We start from the raw sequence: 22,751 nt of genomic DNA on the forward strand, positions 1-22,751 counted from the left end.
TGCATTAAAGCCATAACGCCTCTGAGGACTTTCAGTAATGTAACTCAGCAGAAGTGCTCCTAATGGTTGCTGCAGCACCTATAATGATGACTGTAGCTAAGAATACCCTCTAGGGTATTTGTGCTATTTTCAACACGACAATGCACAGCTGCCATTTTCCACCAAGAGTGGATTCTGCCTAAATAGTTGACTGCATATGAAACCAGTCGGCCATTCCTAATGGTTTCTAACAATACCACTACAATCATTATATTGGTGAATGCTGTTAATGTATATGTGTGTGTGTGTGTAAATGTGTGTGTGCATGTGTGTGTGTGCTCACCCCTGGCAGCTAGCACACAGCAGCAGCATCACAGAGACCAGCAGCAGGGTGGCGAGGGTGCTCAGGGTGACAACCAGGACCAGCTGCCCGCTGCCCAGCCACGACGCCACCCCGGTAGCAGCTGCGGCCCCCGACCCCACGACCCCCGCCTCCGGCCCCCACCACACTCCACTCAGCACCGGAGCCATGACGCATCACACTGTGGGAGGAGAGGACATCGGACAGGTACCGGCTGGGGAGACAGAACACATATGACAGACATGTTCAAATGTGTAATTTGATTTCTTTGAACACCCACAAAACTAAACTTTTTACCAGCTCGCCTCAACAGAACATTTAGTTTGAGATAAACAGTAACAGCTTTGAGCAGATGGATCTTGTCTAAACCCCACATTAAATTCCATTACGTGGGATTAAAAAGGCAGCAAAACAATCCGTGTGTTTTAACTGCGTCAGCACATCCTAAATGACTTTGTGATTCGAATCCGTCCAATTGTGAAACATTTATTTTGGTGCAGCTGCTTTATTGCATGAAACTTCAATTTGCATCTACAGCCAGTGAAACCCTGTCCCTGCTATTTGGATCAGATGACTCTTTAACATTAACTGATAAAGATCTAAGTACAATAGCTGCCCACTGCTCCTAGTACTAGGATGGGTTAAAAGCAGAGGTCAGTGTTGTGTGTGCATGTATGACCAATAAAGAGGGTTTCATCCTCCGATTCTATCTTCTATGTTTAATAATAATGCCATATCTTCTGTTATGTGCAGCCTTGGCCAGCAGGGGGCAGCACAGAGCAGAGTCAGACTGCAGTGCAGGCTGGGATCTGCTCAGTCTGCTGCAGTGGCCCTCACACCCGAGCCTCCACCACTTGTGTCTGGTCTCTGCGCAGTGCATAAGCAACCTCATCACGTCTCTGTCTGACAACCTAAGTTGGGTCTCGGTGAGCTGATGTTATCACGGCTGATTTATGGGGCTGTGTGGTGTTGCGGTGGCACACGTTGAGGGGAGGCAGTGGCAGCACGGATGAGCTTTTTTGCTACTCTTAGTCGTATAAAAACTCAGTGGTTTCAGTAATGTGCATGTGATAGGGGGCAGACATTGAGGAGCAAGAGTAAAAGAATGATTCAAGAGAAAAGGTGACATGCAGATTGATTGACAGTGCATCTATCCAGCTGCTCTTATTTGCATGGCCTTCTATTTCAATCAGCTGACAGGCAGTTACAGCAGATCTGTCAAGGAATTCGATGACAGTGACAAAAATGTGTCAATCTATTGTTTCCTTGTGGCATTTGTTACCTTTAATTGGCAGTTTAGAAATAAGGAATAGAGATGGGAGGGGTTTGACATGCAAGACACCTTTGTGGGAACATGGCATGAACAGTTTTGACTCAGCTACCAATGTGCTCCCTCATCTCATGTTGTTCTGCCGTGTGTATGAGCCAAACGTGTGTGTGAGAGAACAGTGTATTTAGCGCCCGTGGTGAAAAACTGTGTCTCTCTGCTCATGCTAATGCGACCGGGGAGAGTGGGGCTTTTTGCTCTCCTCGGATTCTAGCAGTGAGGAAGTTTTGCAGCTAATGAGACGGAGCTGCAGAAAAAAACAATTTTAACTTTTTCAGAGGGACACAGAGGAATTCCTGTTTCTGTTGAAATACTGATTTGTTTTTCTCCAGAATGAATATACACCGCGGCTCATGTTGCAGTGGAGAACACAACCTTACCTTGACACCTGGGATGATTGGTCAGTTCGGCCTCGCCTGGAAGAGAGGAGATAAAAATGAGAAGGGGTGGATTAATGTTTGGTGCAAGCTGAATATTATCCTTGGAAGGAGGGAGGGGGGGGGGGGGGGCTGTTGTGTGTGTAAGTGTGTGTGCACATGCATGAAAGTACACTGGGCAAGTGTGTGTGGGAGAGCAGCCAGGGACTCGTGAGTATGTTTGTGTTTTTTAATACCCATATCAAATAAATATTGGACAACAGGCTGCCTGCAAGCTTTCAGAATCTCTCTCACACACACACACACCTTAAGCCATGTACTGCATCCTCAATATTCTCTCCCACACACACAATGTCCACTTTATTGACCAGTCTGCCCAAGTAACTGAGAGGATAATAACCAGGTGACATCATCTCCAAATTGTATCATATAACACATGATGGTATTGACTGTGCTCTCCGTTTCCACACACACACACACACACACACACACACACACACACACACACACACACACACACACACACACACACACACACACACACACACACACACACACACCACACACACACACACACACACACACACACACACACACACACACACACACACACACACACACACACACACACACACACACACACACACACACACACACACACACACACACACACACACACACACACAGAGTCCACAAGCGTATTGTTAAACCTCTGGATCTTCACTTTTTGTACATTCAGATACTTTCTAAAACCTTCATGACCTTCATCTCACAATTTGCTGTCATCAGGTCTTCCAGCTTTATCACGACTAACATGTGATCGTTTATTTTTCTCGTCTGTGGGGCTCGTGTCCAGGTGTCACTATCTGCCACTTTGTGCCAGCTTGTGTGCGTCTCTGCTGGCACTTAAACCAGAATAATTACCGGCTGCCACAGCACTGTGTCTCCATGGCAACATTCCTTCTTCCCATCAGCGCTATTTATGGTGGTCGAGAGAAAATCTAAATCCACAGAGATGTTTTGAATGCAACTCATACTGAGGTGCTGTGGTCTTGGTTTGAGGGTACACATGTTTTTAGAAGATGATGGAGTACAAGTGGCTAAACTTCAATAATTTCAAGAAAATTATCTCAACTCAGGGTCCAACATGTTGCTATGTAGTCATTCAGTTGTCATGGTGATAGTTTAGTTGTTATCATGTGAGCAAAGTATGGTTATTAATTAATGTGATAACAGGTGGTGGTATAGGTGGGATATCTTAACCGCTTGCCATTATGCTAACTTATGCTTCCTCACATCCCTCTATGACCCTGAAAGCGTTCCCCTCAGCATTCAAGGATGTTCTCCGAATCTCTAAAACACACCTTGACACCAAAATGAAGAGAAAGAGGGGCTTCTGAACGAGCTAAAACAGAGGAGAAACCAGTGTATCTAACAGGAAAGCTGGAGGTCTTTGATCAAGTAGCTTAACATCAACACAGAACGTTATAATTAATGAATGTCACTTAAGACTAACATTATGAAACCAAGTGTTTATCATTTAGCAGCTCTGGGTCCTCTGTCCTTGCATAGAGAAGACACAAGGACACCAGACACGAGGAAGGGAAGTGAGGAGACACGTTGGCATGATGAAAAGCACTCTAGTTTGCTCACTAGTGTCAGAAACAGCTTTGGAAACAAAAAGTCTGACCTTGTGGTGAAACTTTGATTTTGTCAGGACCTTCTATGTTACAACAGTTGAGTTGAGTTTAGTATTTATTATTTCATAACACTGCAAAAAGCGTTGTTACATTTATAATGACATGAACAAATAGAAAAGGGGGCTCTCTTTGCATACGTGAAGATGCAACAAGTAGTGATGATATCTCATTTAATATGAAAAGTCAACTCTGCCACATTAAAAAAAAACTCCACCATCTCTACTTCAGTGGTATGAAGAACCTGTTAAGTAGAAACCCAGATCCAGCTCTGGATAACATTGCTGACATATTTCCCAGTAGAAAATATGTGTGGCGTGAACTACAAATACTCTCCTCTGAGAACACACTCCATTCCTAAAAACAACTTGATAAACACCACTTAAAAACAGTTCTGAGTATCTTTTTCACTGTGGAAAACTCCTCACAGAGCATGTGATACGAGATACCCAGCCAAGGACTACAACTGCTCTCTCTTATGCTGTCATTCTCTTTCTCCCGGCGCTTTCAGCCTCTGATGAAAGAAATCAGGAGCTCTGGAAGAGAGACAATCGGTGTGGCTGTCTTGTGTTTCATGCCATAGAAAATAACCGCCAGGAAAAGCCATTTGAGAAGGAATGTGTTTTGGGGGGGAAAAAAAGGCAGAAATCCAAATTCTACCCTCATCCAGCTGTACACACACACACATACACACAGACTAAGGACTAACCACCATAACCTTCCATGCAAGAAAGTAGAGCCAAGGACGGAGTCAAGGAATCCAAAGTGATCCCTGCAGCTCTACAGGCAGAACCCTACCTGAGAAGCAGTGAAGCGAAGCAGTCAGAAAGAGCCGCTCGTATGTGTTGGACAACAGTGAAAGGAAGAAAGAGAGTCTGAACATCCAAAGGGAAGAACAGAGCTCCACTTTCTGTGGACGCTTGTGTCTGCGTGACACCTCCCTCTGCAGGGTCCTCTGGGTGCACACAGACAGGGAAGGTTTACAGCTGGATGGCTGCGGAGAAATGAGCCCCAGGAAGCTTCTCAGAGGAGAGCCAGAGGCATTTCCACAATAATAAATAATCCAGTTTTTCTGGGAGAAACTTTCTTTAAGCAGCCTTGCTTGTATGGAGCTGCAGGAAGATCTGAGTAACATTTCTGAGACTATTGTAGGAGCCACATTTGAAGTATTTTTCTGTGTTTGTTACGGTACATGTTTTTGAGTCACGATAGGTGGTGGGCGTGTCATTGAATTTGTGTGGTGACGTTTGCGGTTATATCCGGTTGCTTTTACCTGCGCACTTTGTGATAGATGGAGGGGGAGTGAGCTGGAGAAGGACCATTTTTGTTGACCGCACGCACGCACGCATAAAAGAATATACGCATATGGATTGGACTATTGAATGTTTGCTTTGGAAATAAAAGATCAAACGCATACTGTTGGAAAGACTACGTTTTTGCGCGTCCACAGTGTTTTTTCTCTTGTTTAGTCCCTCGCTGCACTTTGTTTGGAATATTACTGCCGCAATAACTATTATTAATGAGTAAGGGGGAAAGATGACTAGAGTTCATTCCATAAGCACATTTACTTGCACAGAGCTGTTGTGTAAGCAGGATTTATTGTTGCAAAAGCATTGTAAGCAAATAAAAGGCTTCTTTAGCTGAGGTTATGTGGTCTCTCAGGCAATAATGCATGCACATTCAAATGAAACCACTTATATACAATATTTAGCTCTGCATTGTCAAAGCACAACCCAACAGACCTTGTGAACACAAACAACAACACAGAACCCTGCAAGGTCTTTCCAACCCATTAAAGCAGAAAAACAACTTCTTCGTATAACAAATCCCTATGAATAAAGACAAATCAAATTCAATGCACAAACAGTCCTTGAAAAATGGCTTGTGGGGGTTTTGCGTTGGTCATTATGAAAACAATCTACATGGATGCATCACATAATAGACACACCACTGACCATCTTGTGTCCTAGACCGGAGGGCCATTTGGATGATGGGGGTTGGAGAAATGGGGGAGGGGAGAAGAAGGATAGGGGGACTGTTGCCAAGAGAGAGGAGAGAACGGGAGATAAAGAGAGAGGGGGGTGGGGGGGGGGGTCATGAAGATGTTCAGAAAACATAAAGCAACCAAATAAAAACAGACAACAATGAAGAAGGAGAGGGACACAGGGGAAACACCACACACACACACACACACACACACACACACACACACACACACACACACACACACACACACACACACACACACACCACACACACACACACACACACACACAACACACACACCACACTACACACACACACACACTACACACACACACACACACACACACACACACACCACACACACACTACACACACACACACACACACACACACACACACACACACACACACACACACACACACACACACACACACACACACACCACACACACACACCCCCCCTTGATGAAATATAGCTTCCCACAGGCTGCAGTGCAAGAGGGACCCTGCCCTGACTGAGACAATACAATACAATCACACACACACATCCGTGCACACAAAAACATCCAGAGGCACGGCCATATCTGCTCATCTGAGTGCCTTGTTACAAATAAAGAAACCCACAAGTTTCAGTTCATAAATCTGTCTGTGTGTGCGTGTGTGTGTGTGTGAAGCCCGAGGCCGAGCATTGTGTGTCTAATTTACTAATCACTGTCTGTGTCTGCATGTGTGTACTCGTGTGTCTGGGAGCTTGTTGCGAGCAGGAAAACAGGTGCCTCTGATCAAGGGACATCATTTGTGTTGCCACGGCAACGCTGCCCATCCTAAGGGTTAAATGGTTTTAGCGTGAGAAATTGATCCATCCTCCCTAAATGGGGAAATTGAAACTGCATAATTCAGCAAGCCGCTTAGTTCCCTCCCTCCCTCTCTTGTGTCACAGAGATGTGTGTTTTTATCTTCATCCAGTTGCAGGATGGGCTCCTCTCTATTGCAACAGACAGGAGCTATATTTGTTAGCAGCTGCAAGCATTTATATTGATCTCCATCTGGGGACCTGTTATAAAGAAATATGAAGCATTTTCCCGCCGAGAAGAATCCCTTTTTTGAAGTTTTTCATAATTGAAAGACATTCAGAGAGATCCAACAGCTGCTTCATTCTTTAACATGTGGTTGTGTTTTCCTTTTCCTTTTCTCGCACGCATATCAAAACATTCGGTTGGTGAACTCTATCCTCCAGTCCAGCCGCTGTGATAAGTCATTCAGAAATTTCAAAGGACGGCATGGTGGTCTCGTGGTTCACCGAAGAATTCAACCTTCTCTTTTCCTGAATCCTTTCCCAGCTGCAAAGCCTCAGAAACAGAAACATGTGTCTTATGTCCTTAACATTTAAGCTCTCTTCTCCTTAAACATGTCTCTGTCCTGTCCTGACCTCGCAGACCAATCACTGTCCACTGAGGGTCTGTGGGTTGGTCTAAACAAGTGTGTGTGTGTGTGTGTGTGTGTGTGTGTGTGTGTGTGTGTGAAATCTGCCTCCAGTTAATGTCACACGGCCCCATGGGAAAAGAAACATGTCCCGTCTTCCGTCCCCTGATGTCGAGGACACTGATGGCCGTGAAGCCTTGGGTTGCCTGCAGATGTTTTTCCGCACAGAAACGCTACTGAACCAGAAACTACTGTATTCAAATTGGATGCACACAAGGCTTCAACTCAGCTGCTCTACCGCCTCCAGCAATTGCTTCTCCAACAACAGTTTGTAAAATCCGAAGCTCTGAATATCAGGATATTTCGTGACAAATAAAGGATGGTAACTCTGTTTAAAAAATGTATATATGTGTGGTATGAATTGCCATTTCCCCCCTCTTTTTCCTGCTTTATCTACCCTCTCTTTTTTGTCCATGCCCAAGGCTGTTGCTCTGCATTTAAATCATTTGGACCTGATTCTGTGAGCGTTTGTTCAACTAAGCTCAACAGTGTGTGACTGTGTGAGGCGCTGACACACTCTGCAGAGAGAATACTCACTCTCTCAGCCACACACACTTAAAGCCTTTCGATTTCAGTTCCTCCTTCCCTCTTCTTTCTCTCTTTCGTGAAAAATGGCTTTCTCATGCTAGCTTAGTGGCGTCTTCCTTACACATGACAAATCTTTCAATTTCAACTCTATTTCACAGACCCTCCTCAAGAACAGGAAGTACTGTGGGTGTTAAGAGCTTCACCCATCAGTAAAAACACGAGTGTCTGCAACTCCCAAAACCACGACTGCCCTCTTGATTTGACAAGCAAAAACGGTTGCTTAGCAAGCAAACATCTGCAAAATTGAAATATAACAAACTCAAATCCCACACAAGACATTTAGTTATTCACCACATCCTGACATAGCACTTTTACCCCCCTCACTACAGCAATCTCAAAATGATTAGCTTTATGACGGCGGTTGCTGCTCGGCTAATAATAAAATGCTGAAACAAAGCAGACCTCAGTAATTGTTCGCTAGAAAAATGTTCCGTATGCGTTCCCTTGGAGCCGGGGCCTAACAAACCAGCTAGGCATGTCATCCGAATATGTAAATAGAAGCGCGGGGCGTGAAAAAAAGAGATGGATTGTGGTACTGATTTCAGGGTTTGTCACATGCTTTGTAGGTGACCTTCTCTGCAAACACTTTGAAGTGTTTGAACTGTTGAACTCTGGGAATTTGAGGATGAAGAGCATGGACAAGGCTGCAAGTGAGCGGGCTAACAAAGGTGTGTGTGTGTGTGCGTGTGCGTGTGTGTGTCAGATTGTGTGTCTGAGCATGTGTGCGTTTGTTTGTCAGTGCGTCATTTTGACTCCTGCTCTCCAGCTAAATTGATACTGAACTTAAAAAGAGACGGACCTATTATCTTAAAAGAAAGTACTAACAAATGCGCGCGCGCGCACACACACACACACACACACACACACACACACACACACACACACACACACACACACACACCACACACACACCAACACACACACACACACAACACACACACACACACAGCACACACACACACACACACACACACACACACACACACACCACACACACACACACACACACACACACACACACACACACACACACACCACACACTACACACACACACACACACACACACACACACACACACACACACACACACACACACACACACCACACACACACACACACACACACACACACACACACACACACACACACACACACACACCATTTCATTGTCACCTTGAGATGAAGATTATTAGAGTGAAAGGGGAGTAGATATGACCACATCATTATTCGGTGGCTTTGGCCTTTCTGTGTTGAATATCTGTCAAGATAAAGGGATTATCAGGGTGGATGGAAGAGGATGAAGGATGTTGTGTGTATGTGCAAGGTAATTCATACTAAAAGCTGTTAATGTAATGCAACAGATGTCTGGAGACGCTTGATCTTGTTCTTGCAAACATGCACCAATAAACATAAACAACATAATCATTTAGAGAAAAAGACACACCCCTGAGCTGTGGAGGCTGCGCAGCATCACCGCTGCTCTGGAAATTGCTGCACAGCACTTCATTTATCTCTTCCTGTTACACCAGCCTTTTGGACAAAAGGCACAGGGCAACAGGCGGAATTGATAGAGGTGTGTGTGTGTGTGTGCGTGCGTGTGTGCAGATGAGCAACTCAAATGGAAATGTGATCCGTCTTTACAAGGCTCTAACCACAGCAGGGGTGGCTTTATTAGACGACCCAGACGGGGCGAGTGGCGGGGGGTCCGAATCCCTTTGTACCCTCTTTAAAGTCGCACCATATCACATCATGGCCGTGCTTGAGAGGGAACACAAGTCTGGTTTTGCTCTTGTGTGTGTTATTCTGAGGAGGGGTTAAGGAGAGAGGATAGATGAAAAAGTGAAGGAGTGGATGGAGGCTGAGGCGTGCTGATGAGGCTTCTGACCTTTCAGCGAGAGCCATCTTTCAGACAAATACTCCTACTGGCTGGGATGGTTTAATATCACACACATACTGAGCATCTTCCTCACTATGTTACATGGTTGATGTACTTCTTCCCCTCACATTTCACTCCCAGTTTCCTCTAGTTTTGTCATCTATTTAGTATTTTTCCTTAAATTGTATCTCTGTTCTTCTCCTTTTTCTCTTCTTAGCCATCTAATCTGTCACTATGTTCCCTCTCTTCCTCTCTCTCCATGCCCTAAAACCTGCTCTCAGTCCCTTCAGAGTCTTGTCCCTCTCCACACCGTAACATATTCAACATGTCTGCCACCTCATAAAGATATGGTAAAATATGGAAGCCTGCAACGTCCACCCCGTCCAGTAGCTGGGGGTGGGGTGGACGTTTGGCGTGGTCGTGGGGGTTTGCAGCCAAACTTACATGGCAACCTCTCTTAGAGCAAGAAGGAGGGGGGAGGTTGTTGCAAGACATGGCAACCTTCAGACAGCAATCTTCAGATTTCTGGTTTAATCCGTCCAGCGCACGCCTGAGCAACTCCAGTAGATTGCAAGAGGTAGATACGGCTCTGCCTCCACCTTTCTCACAATTCAATTTGATTTCTCATTTCACAAGCCGGAGCTTATTCTATGGCAGTAAGTAGAAAGGGCGTTCAGCGGAGAAGAGGCACTCCAGGGTCAGAGTGGAGGAATAAAAACAGCACTGTATTTGGAGACAATGTACACAAGTTGTTGATTTTGTTACCGTTTTAAAGGAATAGTTCAACGTATTGGGATTTAATAAGGCATAATAGCACTTGTAGCTCATTAATCAACACATTATATCTAAATTGGGTTTTTTGGATTATTTATGGCCGGGCACAGTGACTTCCTGGATTATTGTCAGCACTATCAGGTTGCCAGGTTAAGACTTTACAAAGTCACTACGACATGCCAGGACAAGGCAAGCACAGACACCTATAAAAACACAACATGTGACATTTACCCTTTATAATAATGATATAATGTGTTAACTAGTGAGCTTTAGAGTTGCTGGTAGTTTGACTTTGCTACTTTTAGACACATTACAGACTAGCTGTAATGTGTGTATCCTGAACTTCCTGACGGGCAGACCCCAGGCAGTGCGGGTGGGAAACATCACATCCTCCACCCTGATTCTCAACACCGGTGCCCCTCAAGGCTGCGTGCTCAGCCCTCTCCTCTACTCCCTGTTCACCCACGACTGCGTGGCCACACACAGCTCCAACACCATCGTGAAGTTTGCTGATGACACGACCGTCATCGGCCAGATCACAGACGATGACGAGACGGCGTACAGAGAGGAGGTCGAAAACCTGACATCTTGGTGCCAGGATAACAACCTCCATCTCAACATCAGCAAAACAAAGGAGCTGATTGTGGATTACAGGAAGCAGCAGGGAGAGGGACACGCCCCCATCGCCATCAATGGGACTACGGTGGAGAGAGTCAAAAGCTTCAGGTTCCTTGGGGTCCACATAACTGAGGACCTGACATGGTCTCTTCACACCACCACCATCACCAAGAAAGCCCGACAGCGGCTCTTCTTCCTCCGCAGGTTGAGGAGGTTCAAAATGGACTCCAGGATACTCTGCAACTTCTAGAGGTGCACGATCGAGAGTATCCTGACTGGCAGCATGACGGCCTAGTACGGCAGCTGCACCGACCTCGATCGTAAGGCTTTACAGAGGGTGGTGAAAACTGCACAGCACATCACCAGGACGGAGCTGCCATAGATGGAGGACCTTTACTCCCAGCGGCTCAGGAAGAAATCACTACGGATTATCAAAGACCCCCATCACCCCAGCCACAAACTGTTCTTTCTGTTGCCGTCTGGCAGACGGTACCGCAGCATCCTGGCAAGGACAAGAAGATTCGGAGACAGTTTCTTCCCGCGGGCAGTGAGACTGTTAAACAATTGAACTGTTGAAACAACTTCAAACATTCATCTGCTACTCAGTAGTATGTATCTAATACCTAATATATATATATCATTCCAATAACTTGTATATAGACTCGTACTGCACTATTCCACATCATCACTTTATTTTATTTTAGAACTATTATTCTTTTTGTATTGCTCTTGCTCTTATTGTTATTATGTTATTGTGTTGCATTGTTGGAGAAGCCTGTGACATAAGATTTTCAACTACATAATTACTCTGTAGCTATGTCAGATTGACAATAAAGAACCTTGAACCTTGAACCTTGAGCTGTCCTATTGTTTTAATCTTTAAGCTTAGCTAACCGGCTGCTGGTAGTAGATTCATATTTAGTGCATACAGTAGACACAAAAACGGTATTAATCTTCCCATGTAACTCTCAGCAAGAATGCAAGCATGTGAGTCATTGAAAATTCCAGCTCACACTCAAAGAAGGCATGCTCCACTATCAACCACACCTATCACCTGTTGTCATTAGCGATGCAACAAACACGCACTGCAGATGTCTCGTTAAATCACTACCAGAGACACAAACTGCATAATATTTTCCCCTTTCTAAAAACTGCTTGCTATATTCAACAGTGACATGAACTAGAAGGCCAAATCATGTATAATAGATATATAACACTGTAGAATATTTATTTACAAAGCTCGGTGGCTGCCACAGCCCTTCTTAAATCAGTTAATGGGGGCGGCTCAGTGTGTCCCACGGGAGTGCTGAAAACCAAATGAACCAACTGAATGTGCAACAGAGCAGCAAACAGAACGCCTGCTGGTGGCGGAAAATCTGCTGTCAGTCACACACACACACGTACGCTATTATTTACGCACGCACACTCGGGAGTTTAGGCACACAAATGCGGCGAGAAATGGACATGCACGTGCACAGACTCATCCGAATAGAAATGAACCAATTAGCAGGCATCAGACAATCAGCATGAGAGAGAAATGGAGGGAGAAAGAAGGCGGCAGCAGAGAGGAAAATGCAACTGAGACACCTTCACACTCTGACACCTTTAAGGAAGCTCATGTGGCCAGAGGCAAATCCATTTTGACACAGAGAGTGGGTAATGTGGTGAGATGTGTGGGGTGACACTGATATTATTCACAGAGAGAAACAGAGGAGGAAAAGGTAAAGGGAGTACAGACACAAAGAGAGGAGGATGGGTCAGTTGAACATTCATCTTTGACACAGGAGAGCGCTGATGACCAGGAGGAACGTCCTCTAACCTTCAACAAGTGATATTATTGTGGCCATGGCAACACAAGTCCCAGAGGCCTTCATCAATATATGACTTGAAATCTTGTTGTTTTTGTTACTTAATAAAACCGTTAACATGGGCACCGGTTGCTCTGTGGGCCGATTTAGCTAGCAAGATAGAGTTGTGTAGTTGGTCCACTTGACTTTGTGGCAGTCTGCATCATAACCTCCCATTCCGCACATATGCAACTTTTCATAAAGTCGACCGTGATCAATATCACTATGTCATCTAATCAATCACAGCCTGGATAGGTCGGGTCACTGAAAAACATTTTCAACAGCAAACTTTCATAATGTTGGACTCATTGTTTTATTTTGTTGGTTGATTATTCACAACTTTTCTTGCGAAGGCTATAATTAAGGATACAATACAATACAGCTTTATTTATAAAGCACTTTAAAACCTCCAGACCAAAGTGCTGTACAGTCAAATAACAAAAACATACAAATAAATCACACAGCACAGCTCACACACCATAAAACAATAGACAATTTAAAAGCAATAAAAGCAACAATGTTAACATAGAACGGAACGTGGAACAAGTATTAATGTTTGGTGTGCATTGTGTACGGTGTAATCGGTTTTGGGGGGGCGGTGATCTAAAAGTCAATTTGTTGTTTTATCTATAAGGGACATAGCTTTAGCCATATACTTGCCTTTAATTTGTTTTCCTTTACCCGCTTGTACACCATCATTCGGGCACACACACACACACACACACATCTGATCTCTAACCTAACACACTCTTCCACAGTGCCCATCGAAAATCAAGAGCCATTATGTTCCAACATTGGTAAATTACCTCTCAATGTGCCTGACTGCAAACTCATATCAGGCCATTAGCAAAGCCCTGGATACTTAACACAAACTGCACAACACACACACACACTCCACCACGCTCTGACCTCTCTGGTGCTGGTGATGGGGATTTTTCCTGTTCAGATCACCAAGGGTGAGATGTTTAATGCAACATATGACATCATGTTATAGTGATAATGACTTGTCTTTATGGCTCTGTTACTTAAGGACTTCCTGAAGGTCTATCAGTGCAATATCAATTATCGTGGCTATCGGAGCAGACAGGATGTTGCACAGAGTATCGGCAAATATTTCTCAAAGGGAAACGGACATGGTGTCTTTAAATAGATGCCGAGTGAACAAAACAACCTCCTGATGTTGTACAATGTCACCATCTCTTATCAGCTCTCCTGCTGACTTTTCTCTGCTGTTAACTATCCAACAAAACTATAATGAGGATAATCTTTTTAAAAGAGCACAAACCCCAGCTCAACTTTGTGTGACTGTTGCTTCTGCAGATTAGCAACCAGTTTACCACCATCGGACACCGCAAGACGCATGACATCATCTCTTGAGGAGGAATTAATTGTGTGAACAGAGCCAGAGAAAAGATTGCTGACTTTGTCACTAAGCTGCTTGGGCACACAAATGACATGTGCAATCCCCTCATTTCCTCCAACCAAAATGTTTCCTAGAAATGTCCATTGGAGGGCTTAGTTATGAAAATGTTTAGGTACTCAGGATGCAGTGCTAGGGGGCCACAGGATGATGCATTCAGGGGCATACCGTACACAGGAGCATTCCACTCCCACTTTCAATTCCAACAGGAGCACGGTCAAGGTTAGAGAGTCCACCAGGATGTGTTTGTTTGTAAGGGAGTGAAGTTCTTCTGGGGGCAAGCTCTGGTGTGAGGACAGTTGCCAATTGTACTCCAGTGAGAAGTCTAAAAATATCCTAAACACACACACACACATTTCTGAGGCATATAAGCTAGGGAACAGAGGATAGAGAGCGGGATTCCCTTGAGGAATCAGTGGAATGTAAACAGGCCACACACACACACACACACACACACACACACACACACACACACACACACACACACACACACACACACACACACACACACACACACACACACACACACACACACACACACACACACACACACACACACACACACACACACACACACACACACACACACACACACACACACACACACACACACACACACACACACACACACACACACACACACACACACACACACACACACACACACACACACACACACACACACACACACACACACACACACACACACACACACACACACACACACACACACACACACACACACACTTAATCAGAGGCCGTGAGATGACAACCTCATCTGGAAAAAGATGCCCCAGAGAACAGCACAGTTTGTTGGGAATGTCCTCTTGGTTGACCCTCTCTGTCCTCAGACTGTCCTCAAAAAAAGCCCAAATGAGAGGCTACAGTAATGCTGCTGCATGCTGGGAAATCTGTCAACTTTCAGCCTTTTGTTTTGTACGAAACGTCCCGAAATGTAACAGAATTCTGAGTAAACTGATGCAGCTGCACTCAACCGTACTGGTGACATAAGCGCCTCAAGCTAAACCAAGGGTAGTAAGATTTAATGAAAAAGTCAGACAGTATTATTCTTATTATCCCTGTGAGCGCACGCATACACGCCCAAACACAATACTATCTTAATCCTATGTATGGCTCAGATAAATGACATTAGTCCTTCTCCATTTATTTAAAACCCTCTGGGTCACACACACCCCAATTTCTACAATCCTCAATATGTGTATATGTGTATGTCACGTACCCATGATGCATTGCAGCTGCTTTTAAACAACTTAAATCACTTGTAGCAGAGCTAAGCTTTGGGGTAGTGGGGTGGTCAGTGGCATTCATTTTACATGGGGGTTTTAATAATGCACATTAAGTTGCCAAACCCCTGCTGTCTTTAACACTTTCTCAGCCATAGGACGCCATTGTTTTGTTATTAGGCCTCTGGCCCACATAACCAGCTGCTCTGGAAATGACTTTCTGGGTCGCTGGGGGATTACTGTATGGCTAACACTGCAGCGTTCTGTCCTGGGGGCCACAAATGGGTCAAACTCTGCCTCATTTGAGAAGCAGCAAAACACCCAGTGGTAACCTTGAAGGCTCTTTCTTTGGAATCTGAAATCCACAAGGGGCTTCTGAAATCCACAAGGGGCTCTTTGCACTTCATTAGTAAGAGCACGTCTAGACAAGTAAAAGTAAACAGAAGCTAATTTCCTGTGTTTTGGCTTCTCCTGGTCTTGTCTTGTAGTTAGTCTTGCTGCTTAGCTTCGTAGAGTTAGCCTTCCTCCTGCGTGTGGCTAGCTAGCATGCTATTGTTCTGCTGACAGGCATCTAATAAACTGCTGGTTGCACCCCATGTTCCTGTGGCGAAAGTAGCCACAACTTCCACAAATAAAGCCCCCGAGGAGTTTGAAGTCGTCTGCCTTTGAAAGGATTCTTATTGTTTGAAGTTCTTTTTTTAGAAGGGAGTGAAAAATGCATTTAGCCTTTCAAGTCCACGCTTAACAGGGTGTTTTCTTTGCAAAGATTGGCCATGAAGATGCTGATTTGTTTTCAAAAACCTCAAGGGTGAAAGGAAAGGCACGTCTAATAGAATATAAAAGCCACACAAGATCACACTATTTCTTGATAGCTATAGTGAAAGTAATTGTAACATATTATAGTGGATTTAAGGTGGAAATACAAGTGGCTTCCTCAGGAATCTAAAATAGGAGTATATCTGGAAAGAATATATATCAGAACTGAAGCTTTTTAGGAGGTTCATTTGATCATTTCTAACTACCTTTCCTGTCTATAAAATACAACTTGGCTTCAAAAGCACCTTCCCCATCGATCCTCTAACTTCCTTCATTAAAAGGAAAGGACAGTTGATGTGATAATATAATTCATCTTATGGCTGTTGTAATGGCTTTATGTTTCCCTGTATGGTTATGAGGGCCCATTAAATCTGACCAGACTGCAACAGTCAAAGAGCCGAGCTGAGAGGCCTTTCCCTTTCATGTGAAGACACGTTAGGGTGAAGAAAGTTGTACCGGATGTTGGGAGTGAGTCCAAAAGGCCCCCACCTTATCCTCTAAGTTTGCTTGAGGAAATGAGGGAGATAGAGTGGAAGTGAAGTAGAAGAAGACGTGAATGGACTGCTGAGGCACAACAAGCTGCTGGGAGACTCAATTAAGACCCCTGAAAAAATATATATGCACCTTTGGGGGACAAATATAAAACTCTATAAACTGTAATAGAACATTATTGACCTTAAATAATTGGTGTTAGATTCTCGACAGTTCAAACTAAACAAAGAGGTGCTTATTATCCAACTCAGTGACTCAACTTTATCAACGTCTCGAGCTGATGAGCCATGATGATTCAATAATGATCTCCATAGCCTGATTATGGGATTTGTTGAGTAGAGAATTACATAGATTTTTCTTTTAAATGAGGCGCAAAAGCAAGGACAGGAAGTGTGTAAAAGGTGTGATATGGGACATATGTTACAACCTGGACTCACACCCGCTACCCACATGGTGTTCATTAGTGAACTGACCCATAAAGAGGAACTGCTGACAGGGCTGCCAGGATTCAGTCGTACAGTATTCTTCATGGTACTAAAACACAGAGAGATCGATTTGGACGTGTAGGCCAATTACCCGTTTACATGCTCTTAATTTGTTTGTGTACAATACAAACGTATATCGAATTATTGTCTGGGCTTAAAAGTGCCACTTGTTCTGACTGATAACTCTATTTTATAATGGCCATTGGTCTTGTAATGACCCGCTAAACACTACAAACTACTCCACGTATACCAACATTTGTTAAAAACAGCTCTTCAAATGTGACGATTTGCCGTCTTAGTATCATTATTTATTGACAACCATTTAGCTGTCAGACAAAATGTGATTTGAAAGCATCACTTATGGCTTTGATGACTCATGGTGAACATCTGTTATTATGTTAGACTGTCCATGAACTAAATTATTAATCCGAGGAGCAAATTAATAATTTATTAATTTGGTTGTAGCCCTACAAACATTGATCGCTTTGTCCCTCCACAACCGATTCATGCAACTGTGTGAGAGAGTGTAAACGGTGCCAGAGTGTGTGTTGTATGACCGACACCCGATGATAAAGAAATGCTTGTTAACATCCCTCCCTCCTGATGTTCGGGGCTCGGACACCCTCCCCAGGTCTTGTTATCGCTCGGAGGGCCGTGTCGCACTAAAGCAGCGTGTCCTAATAATAGGCTGTACAGATGCCAAAGCATAACGGTGCCCTCAGAACCACTCAGGGACGCCTCGCTGGATTTAAAACAACCTTGAAGTGTGTCGTAAGAGCGCATACGAGTTGACACATTCACACAAAGAAATGACAGACGCATTACAGGTCGATTATCCCTGATGACTGGTTAGATTTGTACTTCAATGGAGTGTGTCTGGGGTGTGTGTTTGGCCTTATGTCAACAACTAATATGCTGCAATCATGTTGTCAGTGAGATGGAAACAAAAAGAGCTGAATGGGTTGTTGTGACGGTTAGAAGTCACCGTCAATATCTACTACTAATCTTATAATGATTGTATACTAAAGGTCCAGTAACCCTTAAGTCATTATAGGCTTGAACCCCATATTAACCCTTTACAAACTTGTCACTAAACACGCTGCGGTTTTAGATAACAATATTAGTTGGATGGAGTTTACTCAAAAAGTTTGTCTGCATACATTTGGTGAGATATGACTTCCTGTCAGTGTGTGCATTTGCAGGAAGTGGCAGCTAGACTGTGACTAAAGTGGTACCGGCTGCTGGGAATGCAACAGAAGCGAGTCACTGGCAGGAACTGAGCGATTTCCATACAGTACACAGAGTCTCACTCACTCTTTAACACACAAAAACACACACACTATGTAAAGGGAGAGCTGTGTGTGTGTGTGTGTGTGTCGGGTCCTCCCGCGCATTTGTTGTAATTCTCCCATAATCCTTTACTCTGCGAAATGACACAGCTGCCAGACACATCCTCTTTGTTGGCGCCTCCACTCCTTTCCTCTCTTTCTGACACACACACACACACACACACACACACACATCCCAAAGGCGCATCGTGATTATTTATGCAATAGTCATAATAAATGAAATTCTATTAAAAGGATTTAATCGACTTTAGAGCACAAACATGCATTCATCACCATGACGACTCGATAATTGAAAACAAACAAGGCCATTCATAACGTACTATCTACTAATTGTGACAGAATAAAAATCCCTGTGTGTGTGTGCGAGGAGGAAGATGAAAAAGGGTGCTTGCTTCCTGTTTGCGAGGACAGAACACACCCTGCTTATGCAGCAGTTTTATTAACAGACACATTTTCACAAGCACACAAACTTTGCTTCCTTATTCCCAAATCATGGGGCATGAGACTTGTTTCTATAAATCTCCTGAAAGAAGTCTCTGCCTATATATTCATTAAAGTACACCAGGCTTCATGAAAGGGGGGATGCTGAGGGAATCAGGATACAGAGCGCCCACATACTGAGCACTTTGGTGATGCCAGTCGGCCCGTCCTTCCTCTAGCAAACCCTGTAACCCAGGGCGACAGGGCCGTGACGATGCACAGACAGAACAGAACTCAGTGGTTCTCCATTTGCTTGTTCCCAGGAGGCTGATAATGCTGAGCTCTTAGTTATGTGCACACAAACAGACATGCATGGACAAATACATATATTTATGGAGGTACAATAAGGCTATCATACCTTCGCTATTGCCTCATGATATATTTTCTTAGCTTTGAAAACGCCATGTTCGCATATGCAAGTGACAATGCAGGAGGTGCAAAGTCAACTCTAACATGTCATGCAACAACCTTTTTGCTACTCAATACTAAGAATCCCTGTATTTTTGACATGGCAATATACAGTTTATCCCATAAAACAGAAATCTTGCAATGTAATGCTTTGCAAATTTCGTGCAGTCCTTGCACACAAAAGAATAAATGTAAGAATGAGGGCAACGTCAGTACAACCCTGTAAACACTTGTATTCATACGAAGACAAACACTCTTTTCCTCTATGCTATTATCTAAGTGATTGAGTTACTGGAAAGCCAATATGCTACGTCGCATTGAGAAAAAGGAAATCGATGCTGTTACACTATCCATGCAATTCATCACCAGCTAACAATTCAGAAAGATGTTGCGAGCCATTCGACAAATACAAGCCAAAAGACAGAGCACGAAGAGCAACAAAGTAGTAGCACACTTCTGTGGACGTGTTGAGGTGAGTGAATCAATTCAACCGCACCCCAATATTCATGGAGAACTCCACAGAAGGAGAAGTAGTGTTACAGGCAGCGTACACAAAGTGACTTGGATTCAACAGAACTGTGATGTGCTTTCCTGCAAATTCTTGTTGACTGAATCTGTGCGTGCTCGGCTGAAAATGTCAAGTTGGTGAAGCACAAGCGGGATAACTCTGCTGGAAGAGATGAGCGCGCTATATGCTAACTTACAGCCATCAATGGATGCAAGATGACAAGGCAGAAAAAAAGAAGTGGTAAAAAAAGCTCGGAGTGAACCGGCGGTGCAGACATCAGATCAAACGGGATGTGAAGTTTCTGGAACAGTGATGATATTGCTGGAAAAACACCACAGGGGGCTTTAGGTTGCAATCTCTGCATAGCTTCTGTTTACTGATTCAATACAGAATCACACACATTAACCCACTGCTTTGTGTTGGAAATCTCCAGAAGTTTCCCACCACATCTCTGCAAATCTGCCACGCAGGGGTGTCATCGTCCGCCTGTAGAGTTTATGTTGCTCAAGCTAGCGATTATAGCGTTAATTCTGAGACTATTGTGTGTGGAACAGGCAATGCAGAGTCATTAGGGGTGTTTCTTTCAGCGTACAGCATGCTTAATGAGAGGGCACGGACACGCTGTCCGAGTGATTAGTTACTGCAAAGGCTGAGGGCCAACACCGAGTCCTGTGTGTACGTGCACAAAAGCAGGGTTTCTTTTACATTTGGAGGGGAAAGGGGATGGTCTATGTGTGTGTAAAACTGAGACTGACACCAGAAAACAGATTAAGTTTAAATAATCTGTTTTGATGCTGTGTATACATCATGAGAATCCCCTTTTTACATCATGTTAAACTGCTAAAAAAGCTACATTTACTGGAAGGAGAGCTGAAAACTAAAGGGCACAGAGCCAGAGATCTGTATTCAAAAGCCAAACCCTATAAGCTTTGTTTTATTATTTTCACGAGGCATTGTGTGGCTGAGAGGAGCCTAAAAATAACCTTCATAACATGGTTGAAAAGAAGCTAATCCCCCCCCCCAGCCTCATTTGATACTCTGAGTCACGCTTTTAATTTAATGCTTTACGACCGCGTGTGTTTATTGCCACGAGTCAGGGTATGTGTGTGCATCATAACAAGGAGAGGGGAAAGTGTTTGTGGGGAGGGATGGGAGAAGAGGAAACTGATGAATACAGTGAGGTGCTGCTGTGGAATTCCCCCAGCCTGCGTCGCCCTGCCTCAGCACTGCAGCAAACACTGCGCACTGATTTTGTCTTTCCTATGAAACAGACACAAGAGGAATGAATAGGGTTGTTTTTATTTAGACATAAAAACAGGCTTCATCAGAGCGTGTTTTATTGCTTCTGACAACTTGAGAGAAAAACAACTCTCTGAACATTTATTCGAAACAGAGCATCAATGCAGAGAAGAAAAGAAATTCAAACTCGTACAAACAGCAACACTTGTAGGCATGGATTCAGGTTATGTTTAAATCCTTTTTGGTCCAAATGAACCATGATAATCTTCAGTATACATTTAAGTGCAAGTCATATATTTGAAAGGGTTTATTAATCAATAGATTGACTGACAGAAGATGAGAAACTACTTTGGTTTGGATTTCTGCTTCTCAAATGTGAGATTTGATATTAAATATATCTGGGTTTTCGACATGTTATCAAGAAATGACCTGCAAATTAATCTATCATGAACATAATAACATGGTTGCAGCATTAGCATTTGAACAGTTACCATAGCAATGCTTCTTGCTAAATGCTGCTAAGTGCCCACAAGAAAAACTGCTTACATGTTTAGCAGCTGTAATTTCATGTCTACCATCTAAGTTTGGTAATTTGGCATGATAACATTTTCTAAATAGTATTTAGTGATAAACAAAAGCTTTGGAGAAATGTATAAGTTGACATGATGAAGTACTTTTTCAAAATCCATGGAAAGACCAGAGTTTTTACAGTTCAGCCTCAGGGGAACATGAATGGTATGATATCATTTATAAAACCATTTTGAGACATTTTACAAGGAAACATTGGAAAACATTGGAAAAGATTGTTATGTCTAGTGAACCAGCATCGAGCAGGTCTGATAACAACTTGGATTTCCTGCTGTCACTTATAGTCTGTCTGAGATCCATTTGCTATTGGCTCATTTTCCCAAATTCCTCCTCCTCCCGTTTCCCATCCTCCTCTCCATCCTCACATTCCTTCATTCCTCTGGATTCATGTATGTGTAAACCTGCACCTAAAAGTAGCGCCTTTAATAAAGTTCAACTGTTATCCCCTCACATTCTCGGAGGATTACTTCACGTTTGAATTTCTGCTTCACGTCTGCCCCGAGTACAAGGAGGAATAGTTGATTGTTGAAACAGCGGATTATGAAAGGAAATGTCCCGGAGAGTTAAAGCCCTGACTCCAAGATTAGTCGTCTCTCCTTGCTTCACGCTAAATTGTCAACGTGAGAGAAGACACTGACTGGAAAGCACTTTTCTTCACTTCACTACACAGGGTTCCACTTTTTCTCATCTTGTCTTTTACTCTCCTATTTTCCATTTCCCTCGCCTCTTGGTGCTTTCTCGCTGCTCTTTTCATCTTCTCCCCTCCCTTTCATTCTGCTATTTCCTTTAACCTTTTTGCGCCTCCCATC

General features: G+C 43.7%; 1 protein-coding gene across 2 annotated transcripts in view; it reads right to left on the reverse strand.

The window, feature by feature from the left end:
• The window catches only part of pag1 (phosphoprotein membrane anchor with glycosphingolipid microdomains 1), a 51,286-nt gene that overhangs the window by 14,471 nt on the left and 14,064 nt on the right, over positions 1-22,751 (reverse strand). Inside the window, exons 1-3 of one of the 2 annotated variants that reach the window (XM_034124563.1) lie at positions 4,540-4,821; positions 2,048-2,083; positions 323-554 (exon numbers count right to left, since the gene is read on the reverse strand). In XM_034124563.1, coding sequence (XP_033980454.1) covers positions 323-510 — 188 coding nt within the window. In that variant the 5' untranslated portion in view covers positions 511-554; positions 2,048-2,083; positions 4,540-4,821. Of the gene's footprint in view, positions 1-322; positions 555-2,047; positions 2,084-4,539; positions 4,822-22,751 lie in introns of those variants that run through there. The other variant, XM_034124561.1, reaches the window with a different exon arrangement.

Source organism: Trematomus bernacchii, unplaced genomic scaffold (assembly GCF_902827165.1).
Source record: "Trematomus bernacchii unplaced genomic scaffold, fTreBer1.1, whole genome shotgun sequence".
Lineage (NCBI taxonomy): Eukaryota > Metazoa > Chordata > Actinopteri > Perciformes > Nototheniidae > Trematomus > Trematomus bernacchii.